The following is an 11,068-nucleotide window of genomic DNA, read 5'->3' as shown; positions in this document are numbered from 1 at the left end:
AAGAAATTAATACTTATATTTAGCATTAAACTGATCAAAAAAAGTGACAGTAAAGATTTTTACATTGTTCAAATAAATGTTCTTTTAAACTTTCTCCATCAAATAATCCTGAAAAAAATATGTATCTCGGTTACCACAGGATATTAAGAAGCACAAAAATGTTCAATTGTGATAATAAGAAAGATTTCATGAGCACCAATTAGAATGATTTCTGAAGGTTCATGTGACACTGTTTTACTGTATTTTTGATCCAATAAACACTTGGTGAGCATAACATTTCAAAAACATAAAAAAATCTTACCAACCCCAAACAATCCAAAATAAGTAAGAAGTGTTGGTTACACTTTATTTTTAATGTGTTCCTGTTACAGTGCAATTACACATTTAAGTACTGAGTATCATTATTTAACTTTGAGAAAATGTTCCTCTGCTTGGAGTCGGGGTCCTGATCAGCCGGTCGGGGTTGTATTCGCTATAACAACCGCTTCGCTCTACATTATCCCTTACATAGGCTATACTTACTATATATAGGGTTAGGATGATGGTTTTGTTTAGAGGTAGTTGCATGTAATTATGCCTAATTTATATTAATTACTATAGTAAATACATGTAACGTGTAACAAGGACACATTAAAATAAAGTGTTACCGAAGTGTTTAAAAACAAATGGCCAAGCACATGCAGATGTTAACAGTAAACCTCACAACGTGCATTACACGAGAATATTAAATATTCAATTGCATCCCATGCGAAAATGCTGATGCAGCATGTTTGCCATTGCCATGTGTTCCTCTGCAGCTGGGATGGCATTTGTCACTCCATCAAAAGAATAAGCTGCTTGTGTAATGACTTCCTCTCTAACTAATATGTGTGTGTGCGCGCGCGCGCGCGCATTCTTTTCGAGTGGGGATTTGCTGGTCGGGCGCATGCCTCCCTCTGCCTGGCTCCTTATAGTGCCTGGCGGGAGGCAGGAATTCTGACCGAGTGGTACGGACATCGCCGCCAGAGACCACAAACACGGAGCTCTCCCTTTAAACAAGGTCTCATGATCGACAACTCTTTCAATCAGTTGTCCTGGCGTGGAGGATCAGGGCGATCGCACGTCTTCCTTCACTTATAGAGCAAAGCGCGTGAGTGACAGTGACAGTGGAACTGAACATCAGCATCTGACACTCAAAGAATCCACAGACGACGAGCAAGAGTAAGAAGTTTTATTAAATATTTTAGTTCAGTTATATACTTTACTTTTAATTAAATATATTTTGATAAATCAATCTATTTAAATGTAATAAAGATTTCTGTTCAGATGTTTAATTGAACTATTTCTGTATTGTGGTTGACGCTTTGCAATTTTGAGTTTTAATGTATATGAATGCTCTTGACTTAAAGGGACTTAAAGTTAAAGTTCACCCAAATATGCCAATTTCCATCATTTACTCACCCTCATTTGGGTGAGTAAGTTGAAATGACATTTACTCACCCAACTTCCAAACCTGACATCAGATAAAGATATTTTGAGAAATGTCTCAGTATCTTTTTTTCCATAAAATGGAAATCTCACCAAAACCAACATTCTTCAAAATATCTTCTTTTGTGTTCTGCAGAAGAAAGTCATGTTTTGGAATGGCATGAGGGTGAGTAAAATATGGCAGAATGTAAGATTAACCAAACTCCTACTGAGAAGTGGGTGATAGTAGAAATGTATTTTTCATTAATCAGTCATCATCATAAAAAAAAAACACTTGAAAAATCATTGAACAGCTCTTTCAGCTAACAACCAGACTGAAATATACCAAATTATTTCAACAAATTATACATTTTGCTGTTTGGTAACTTGTTTGTTTTTTTAATGCATGTGGCAATATCTATTTTAACTGGTTTTATGCTCACAGATATGATTTGCTTCTGAATCAAGGTTTACAACAATGTATACATTTATATAAAATAGATTTGTAACTTTGTCCAGTATAGGCCTATGTTACAGAATACATGATTGTATTCTTTGGATGTCCTGTAAAATGCCTTCACTGTAAAAAAAAAAAAAAAAAAGATCAATACGTTATAAGAATATGTTTTTACATTATTTTAACTCAAAATGAATTAAACAATTAAAAAATATATAGAAGTTATGCAAGATTCAACTAAATTTTTTTAAAGTTTAATGCAATTTAAGTTGAAATGACTTAAACATCCAAGTTGATTGTACTTAAAAATGTAAGGCTTTTTTTGTACAGTGTTCCTGTTGGTTTTATGTTTGCAGATTTTGACCTGTTGATCATGCATCAGCTGTCTGTGATTTCCCTGTTGGCCTGTCTGTGGCTGGTGAAGCGCTGCCATGGCAACAGTAGTTTGGGCAACAGCCTCAATGATCTACACACTCAGTTTGGTGTCAGCCTCTACCAAACGCTCACAGAGATAGAGAACAACTCCAACCTGATCGTGTCTCCAGCCAGCGTCTCATTGTGTTTGGGACTTCTGCAACTAGGTGCCAGGGGCAACACTTTAGCACAGCTTGAGGGAACTCTGGGATATGATGTCAATGGTAAGAGTAAACTATAGCAACACACTTGTAATTAACAGCTAGTGCAAAATCTAAATCAGCAATGCCTGACAACCTGCCTACCTTTGTCCAATACTTGAAGAGGAAACATATGATGAAACAATGGTCTTCTTGTAGATGCTCGTGTACAGGACATTTTGTCTCGGCCACAAGGAGACCTGGGTAATTCCAGTGATGGGGTGCGCCTTCAGCTTGCCAATGCCTTATTTGTCCAGAGTGGTGTGAAACTCCTGCCAGAATTTACCCAGCATGCCTTGGGATGGGGTAATAGTAGTCTACTGAGTGTAAACTTCAGTAATCCCAACTACACTCATAGTCGGCTACAGCAATGGGCACGTTACCAGAGTAAAGGTGAGTGCCGTGACCCTAAAACCACTAGGATCATCATGATTTATATTTAAAATGTCTTTAAGTGATGAATAAGGCATATAAAAAGATTTAGGATCTTTGTATATGAATTAATATATATATATATATATATATATATATATATATATATATATATTGTTAATTATATAGTTATGTAAATATATTATGCAAAATTAAATACTGATTTGAATTTAAATACAATTATGACTTAAAAATATATAAATTATGTAAAATTAAATTTTGATTTGAATTTAAATATAAGTATATATAAAAATATAAATTAGCAAATATTTGTTATGTAAACGTAAATATCGATTAGTTTAAATATAAGTATGAATTAGAAAATATAATTATGCTATATAGTATGTAAAATTCGATTTTGATTAGAACTGAAATATAATTATGATTTTAAAATATAATAATGTAGAAATAAATTATCTCAAATTACATACTGATTTGAATTTAAATATACGTATGAATTAATGTAAATGTATTTGATGTAAAAGTAAATATTGATTTGAATTTAAATGATTACATTTTCAATAATAATTAATTATGACTTTAAAAATATAATTATGTAAATATATTTGATGTGAAATTAAATATTTATTTGAATTTAAATGATTAATTATCATGAATCATTAAATTGACTTTCTAATATAATTATGTAAATGTATATTATGTACAACTAAATATTGATTTCCATTTCAATAGTTTTATTACACATGACACAAGTATAGTTTTTTAAATGATGTAATTATTATGATTTCTAAAGCGGATGACCATCTCCAGACAAGAGCGGAGCAGCTTGGGTCCGGTGAGGCCCAGGAAGAGGCCTCCGGGAGAGACAGTTTGCTGCACATTGCTCTTCTGAGCACGGTGGTGTTCCATGGTGCCTGGCAGAAACAATTTCTCTTCACTGAGACTCAGAACTTGCCCTTCACCCTCTCAGACGGCAGCACAGTCAAAGTGCCCATGATGTACCAGTCAACCGAAGTCAATTTTGGTAAGGGAAGGAACAAAACAAACACCAGTTAGATGGAAGCCTATCAGAATTATATTGGAGGTTTTACCTGTTCACCTGTCTCAGGGCATTTCCGACTGCCTTCAGAGCAGGAATACACTGTGCTGGAGCTGCCATACCTGGATCGCTCCCTCAGGCTTCTGGTGGCGTTACCTGGTGACCGGAAAACCCCTCTGTCACAGCTGGAAAAGCAGCTCACGGCCCGTGCTGTGGGACTGTGGGATACTGGATTAAGGCGCACTAAGATGGATATATTTCTGCCCAGGTAACGTTAAAAAATATTTGATGCAGTTGGGATTCAAAGTGAATAATATTATTTATATCCAGGTCTTGTGTGTATTTCAGGTTTAAGATGCAGAGCAGGTTCAATCTGAAGCCTGTTCTTCAATCTCTCGGTATCTCTGATGTCTTCAGTCCCTCAGCTGCTGATTTTAGAGGCATCTCAGGTAGGAAAGTGGGACTGAAAACAGTTTAAACCCATCACAGATGCTGAGAATATCACAGATATCTTCAGTTGAAATCAGTGATTGCAAGTTTTTCTCACTCTGTGAAGATTAAACCTGTTTAATATGTCTACAGATGGGGAAGGGCTTTTTGTATCAGAGGCTTTCCATGAGGCAAGAATAGAGGTGACAGAGGAAGGGACAAAAGCAGCTTCAGCAACTGGTATGTGATATTTTGCTTGCTGAAAAGGATTAGTAGGGAATTAAAAATAATATAAATGTTTAGGAATACCTCTAGATATCAAGTACTGTCTGTTTAATGTTAATTAAGACTGATCCGATCCTACGTTGACATGCCAGCATCATATTATAGAATTGGAAACATTGCGGTTTTTAATAGAAGTCATGTTACACCTGGAAAGTCACGATAAAGTGGAAGTAGTGTCAGATCTTTTCTTCTGTATTGTGACGTACATCCAAGAGTAACGGATTTTTGGGTGAAAAAATGTATGACAGGGACTTGCTTCTATGGTTTTACTGCACTAAATATTTAGAGAAGTCTTGCATACGTCACCAGAGAGAAGTCATTTGTTTCCCCTGAAGATTGAGTTAAGGCATTTTGATGAAAAATTCCAAAGTCCAAATTTAAATAAAAAAAGAAACATACACCGTGAGATCATACACAATGAGATCAATGACATGCATTTAGAAAATAGGGTGAATTTTCCCTTAAGATGTAATGTCTGTTTTACAGTGGGTACTCAACCAGAATAATACTTTTACCGCCGCCGCTCCCGCGGCGGTAAAATTCGGGTGTGTATTTGCTGCCTTTTACCGCTAAGAGGCGCTACAATCACAGACTGTGAAAAGTGTCAGTTTATTCTCTCTATTGCGTAATCGCCGCAGTGCCGCGGCTCATTCAGAGCAATTGAAAGCTCGTAAGTAACAGATGAATTCAAGTGAAACATTGTTTAAACGAATTCATAATCACACTACTGAAATTAAATTGAATAAATAGTGAAAACCTTTCAACATAAAACATTGCAACAGAAAAACATATTAGGCTATACCTGAGGGTTTGGAATAGCACAAGACAAAATTTAGTAGCTTTCAGACGGTAGCTCAGTGGTTAACGCAACAACATAAACCTCACGGAGCTTTAAGTGATCCGAGATCGAATCTCACTACAGCGTATGCTGTTGGCCGACTTCGTTTATGTGTTACCGTTCTTAATGCTTACACATGGATAATTGTTTATTAGTGAGTTCATTAACTGTTTATTTATTTAAAGTCAAGCGTTTTTGTTTAATATTATTAATGGCACACTACAACATGAATTTGCTACATTTGCTACATGTATATACTCAACAAAGCTACTCCCTGGGGTGAGTGTGTGTACCTGCTTGAGAATCAGTTGTAGTCAACAGATGGGATATAGTTGAACAGTCTGATCAAGCTGTGAATCCACTGGGAAATAATGACAGAACTTTCTTTCTGCATCTTTCTTTTTAGCGATGGTGCTACTGAAAAGATCCCGTTCAGCAGTTTTTAAAGCAGATCGACCATTTCTCTTTATCTTGCGACAGATCAATACAGGTAAATACTAGAAACTGTAATTAGTATTCATGGCATTTTTTTCATATTCTATAAACAATACAGTAAAAGCAGTAATATTGTGGAAATATTATAATTTAAAATACATTTCTATTTGAATATATTTTAAAATGTTATTTATTCCTGTGATGGCAAAGCTGAATTTTCAACTCCAGTCTTTAGTGTCACGTGATCCTTCTGAAATCATTCTAATGCCAATTTAGTGCTCAAGAAACATTTCTTATTAAAAAAATAATTGTAATATATTTTTCATAATTCTTCGATGAATAGTATAACAGCATTTATATTTGTAACATTATAAATGTATTTAGGTTAATGAGTCCTTGATGAATAAAAGTATTAATTTCTTTCATAACAAATCTTACTGTTTTGAAAATTCATTTGTGGGCTTTTATTCCACAGGTTCGTTGCTGTTTATAGGTCGGGTTCTGAATCCAGCTGAGATGTCTTGAGAAGATCCATGCAATCACAACTACTTCAAATTATGAACACACACTCACACTTGGCAAAATCATAAAAAAAATTATATTAACATGACTCCACACACCCCTCCTCCTTCATGGTTGGGTGGTGAGAGGAATATTTGAGGACCATTAGGAGGGTCCACTGACACTTCAGGAAGAGGGATGAGACTTTTGTACATATTTGTAAATAAAATTTTATTACATCAGGGTTTTTTGCACTTCACAGCGTCTACTGTCATTTTTCCCCCTCTGCCCTCAATACATTTCCTAATTTCTGATGGAAATGTTTGGTTACCATTACTAATTTCATAATTGCAGGGTTTTTTTCTTTTTTTTTTCACACATACTGAAAAATGTAAAAAGGCTATTGGATCACAATGTGGCATTTAAGATGCAAAAATATAACATAAAAATAACTAAATCCTAATAGGATTGCAAATTCACATGTGAGTTAAATTTCAGGAATAAAGCTCTGACCATCAAGATAACAGTCCATGTTTAACTTTCCCCACCAGCGTTTTTGAAAAAAGTTGCCAGCCACCGCCAGCATTTTTGATCATTTTTTACAAGTTTCATGGCCACCATTAGCCTGACTTCGTCATACTCATATTCTAGTCAGAAAGAATGTGAGTCTGATACATAGACTGTAAACTGATACTGCTCCATATAGGCCGGGAGCCAGGTCCACTTCTCAGGATGTTTTTTGCTACCTTATTTTCACTATTATTTCCTATTATGTTATACCTTGGGCCATCACAAGTTGATAATGACCACCCCCAACTCGGCCCGTTTGGTCTCAGGGGCCAAAAAACACCCTTTTTGGGGAAATATTTTGGCGGAATGATGTAATTGTGAATATTAAGGTACTGCAGCTACATAAATGGTCATATAACCCCCAAATTTTGCATGGTGTATCCTGACACATAGGGTAAACTAGCAGAAAAAGATTCTGGGGATTGCTGCTTTTTTGCTGTCAAATATCACCCTCAACATACCCCAAAAGACAAAAAAAATGTCTGTCCGCCTGACAAATTGTCATCACAAGTGACCATTTTCAAGCATTTTATTATACATATCACTGCCCCAAATGTACATGAAAAACTTCCCAAGTTTATAAGCTTCAATTTAAGTCCAAGATGACCTTTCTATCTAGAGGATTGCAGCTGGTATAACCAAAGTTCTCCACTGTACCTCCAATCGGAGAAAATGGAACTTTCAAGCATTATCATTCCATAGGGAATTAAAGGTACAATATGCAGGATTTTATAGTGAAAAAAAGGTAGCAAAAAACATCCTGAGGAGTGGACCTGGCTCCCGGCCTAATAGGGCTTTGATTATGAGGCGTCTCTTCTCTTAACCTACAGTCTATGCTCTGAACCGAACCAGAAAAAAAAAAAACTCTGCACTCAATTGGATAGACCTACAACCAATCAGAGCAACGCAGTGTGTTAGCAACATAAGTGTTTTTTTTTTTATGAGCTACGCAAGTTGTCAACAGAACTCACCTGCACGCACGCTGGAAGAAGTAGTAAAATAATGAGTGTTGCTTCTTTTACTTGGTTCTCCATGAATGCGACCAAAGGAGAAACCACAACGACCACAGGGTTTTCATTGCGTCCCATCTTCTTAGCGACCAGCTGATAAATTAAACTTTTGCCGAATCCCGTAGGAAGGACGGCAAACACATCTTTCCGATCGACAAATGCCTTGATTGCAGTTCTCTGTTCGTCTTTTAAAATGAATGCGCTGTCGATTTCTTTTACTACAGACGCAATAGCGGAATCTATACATCTCAATTCTCCAGCTGCAGTCATCTTTCAGGAAAACCAGTTCAACCCAAGCGCTCTGATAACGTGATGATTACGTAACTGCAGATCATCTGTCCATCGTCGTATAAAGCCCGTCCTGGCAATTTGATTGGCCCGACTAATTCTGAACCGAATAATTACTCCTCAGTGGATCGAGTCCAGACCGAACTTCCCGACCAAAAAATGTTGTGGGCGGGGTTCGGGCTGGCATCCAGGCTATGTCTGGATGGCACAATGATCAAAAGATTATAGATGGAGTAAATCGAGTCCCTCGACACCCCCTAAAGCTGTAGCCTACAGTTAAAATTTCGTCCTGGGTCAAAATTTCCTTCAATAACATTCGGCAGTTTTGATTTATATGCTGTTTAATGTTGATGACAGCATAATGTTGATGACAGCAAGAAATGCGGCCGCCATCTTTAAACCGGTCAAACTCCTATTATTGCGTTGCATAGCAGCAGTTAAAGTCCCTGTAAAGGCAATTTCAAAAAAAAATTCTAAACACATTATAAATGTTAGAAATGAATTGATTAAACATATTACAAAGACTGTGAACTGTGAAGTACTGAATTGTGGAGTTAGACCGTTAAACAGTTTTTCACCATTGCTATTTTCCGGATTTTCTGGGCGGGGCTAAAACGGGGTTCGATGACGCACTGGAGCCCTTGAGCTCCTGGACACGCCCCTACTTGATGACGCACTAAAGCCGCTGAGGCTGGCCGCTCCTAACAATATTATAGAGCACATTCACATCAGTTTGCCGCTCATTCGCGAGTTACTGTCAGTACTATTATTAGTAACACAGCCTACAGATTGCTAGCTAGCTATGCCTTTGTCACGGAAATGCGTAACGTTACTACCTGGATGCGATCACCGGATCAGTACAAAACAGATCGGTGTCCTTATTTACATTTCCGAAAAACGATTACATCAAGAAGAAGTGGATTAATTTTGTGAAGAGCCACCTTGATGGAGAGCTGAGGATCACCGCCAAAACCCGCCTCTGTAAGTGATCATTTTACACAGGATAGTTTTATAAACTTTCATCAGAGACAACTGGGATTCACTGATAATCCGCTGTTACTGGTGAATGGGGCCGAACCGACTATCTCCCGCCTCGGCCTTCATCCTCCAGTCGCGCCGACAACTGGTGCCATCATCGGCAGTGCGTGCCCACCGTGCGAGCATCCATTTCGGCTGCAGAGTTGAGTGTGGCGACGGCAGCTTTCCCGCGAGTGGGCGTGGCTTCAGCACAGCCAGCGGACACGCCCCCAGCGTTTGAGAGCAGAGAATACTGCTCATTTTTTCAAGATTTTGATAGCTTATTTTATGTACTTGCTGGCTTTTTTGATAGCTTATTTTATGTACTTGCTGGCTTTTTTATCATTCAAATTTGGCTGGGTGACTAATAACACATTTTTCTGTGGTGTGACAAACTCAGAACACATACTTAATTTTGACTTTACAGGGACTTTAAAGGGGTCATATAATGCCATTTTTGTACAAGCTAATATGATTCTTTAGGGTCTAAATTAAAAGTTTGTAATATACTTTAATAAAAAATTCTCATTACTATTGTAAGAAAACTTATTTTACCTGGTCAAAAACAGCTCTGTTTTCAGCACGCCGTTTCAGTGCATATGACTTTAAATGATAATGAGCTTTGCTCACCCCGCCTCTCTGTTCTGCGCATACACCGTTTGTAACACAATAACACAATAACCACGCGTTGTTCATTATAAACGTGGGATTATGAATTATATTGAGAACGTTGTACATAGAAAACGAATCGGTTACCTAACGTAACCTCGGTTCTCTCTAGATGAGGGAACGAGTATTGCGTAAGCTAGCTTACGCTGCGGGAAAGATTAATCTTTTCTGAGAAATTGAAGCCAAAAATTATCCTATAATTTTGTATCCATTGTCAACGCAGTTCAGCTGCAGCAGAGCATGAGCAGGCTAGCTAGCAGCTCATTGGCTCGCTCACAGGGAACTGCTTAAGCCTATGAGGAGACACGAATGAACTCTCGGCCAATGAGAGTCTGACCTGCTCTCATTGCGTCAGAGCCCGCCGAAACGGGCGTGGCCAGAGAGTATAAATTCGCCTCTCAGGCTGTAAACTCTGGTTTTCATAGAATGAAGCGAGAACGCTAGTAGCACAAGCACGGCCAGGAACGCAATACTCGTTCCCTCATCTAGAGAGAACCGAGGTTACGTTAGGTAACCGATTCGTTCTCTTACGAGAGGTTCTCTCGTATTGCGTAAGCTAGCTTACGCTGCGGGAACACCTGGTCAACGCCGTGCGTGCTAAGCATCCACTATGAGTCCCAGGGGGGACCCCGGGGAACCCTTATGAGTGGGAATAAAATATATACATGTGACAAAGGCCAGCGGAGCGGGCCGGGGATTTGTGAAGTACATAAGCACATGATAAGGAGGGACAGAACGAGACCGGTCTGCGTGAATAACTCCCTATAGTGCAGCTCAACCAGAAGAGCTGTAACATACTAGACTGCTAGTAGTTTAGCCTGCAAGGCGGGAACTTTCAGATTGTAAAATCTGATAAAGGTGGAGGGGGAAGCCCATCCCGCTGCCACACAAATATCATGAATGGAAATTCCGCTGGACCAAGCCCACGATGAGGCCATGCCTCTAGTGGAATGGGCCCTGATGCCCAGAGGGCATGGCAGGTCTTTTGACGCGTATGCGGCTGCAATGGCATCAACTATCCATCTGGACAGAGACTGTTTCGAGGCGGCCAACCCCTTGGTGCGCCCACCGAACGAA

General features: G+C 38.3%; 1 protein-coding gene across 2 annotated transcripts; it reads left to right on the top strand.

Annotated features, from left to right (window-relative positions):
- The first annotated feature begins 893 nt into the window (after window positions 1–893).
- On the top strand, window positions 894–6,696 carry serpine3 (serpin peptidase inhibitor, clade E (nexin, plasminogen activator inhibitor type 1), member 3). 2 transcript variants are annotated; one of them, XM_056251747.1, is made up of 9 exons: window positions 894–1,200; window positions 2,260–2,541; window positions 2,677–2,910; window positions 3,704–3,934; window positions 4,019–4,217; window positions 4,298–4,398; window positions 4,532–4,618; window positions 5,908–5,991; window positions 6,412–6,696. In XM_056251747.1, the coding sequence occupies exons 2-9, from the start codon at window positions 2,277–2,279 to the stop codon at window positions 6,459–6,461; spliced, it is 1,251 nt and encodes a 416-aa protein (XP_056107722.1). In that variant the 5' UTR covers window positions 894–1,200; window positions 2,260–2,276; the 3' UTR covers window positions 6,462–6,696. The 2 variants fall into 2 exon arrangements, with proteins under 2 accessions (XP_056107722.1, XP_056107721.1); XM_056251746.1 differs by having other exon boundaries at window positions 2,234–2,541.
- Window positions 6,697–11,068: the final 4,372 nt, after the last annotated feature.

Source organism: Rhinichthys klamathensis, unplaced genomic scaffold (assembly GCF_029890125.1).
Source record: "Rhinichthys klamathensis goyatoka isolate OS25496 unplaced genomic scaffold, OSU_Roscu_1.1 h1tg000090l_1, whole genome shotgun sequence".
In the NCBI taxonomy this organism is placed as follows: domain Eukaryota; kingdom Metazoa; phylum Chordata; class Actinopteri; order Cypriniformes; family Leuciscidae; genus Rhinichthys; species Rhinichthys klamathensis.
The sequence above is the reverse complement of the archived record's forward strand: the minus strand, read 5'-3'. Positions and strand labels throughout refer to the sequence as shown.

Excerpts from the sequence above, each read along its gene's own strand:
- serpine3 (XM_056251746.1), top strand. The coding sequence starts at position 2,250 with ATGTTTGCAGATTTTGACCTGTTGATCATGCATCAGCTGTCTGTGATT. Across the intron at positions 4,399-4,531 it reads TGATTTTAGAGGCATCTCAG|ATGGGGAAGGGCTTTTTGTA; the intron begins GTAGGAAAGTGG and ends ATATGTCTACAG. Across the intron at positions 5,992-6,411 it reads CTTGCGACAGATCAATACAG|GTTCGTTGCTGTTTATAGGT; the intron begins GTAAATACTAGA and ends TTTATTCCACAG.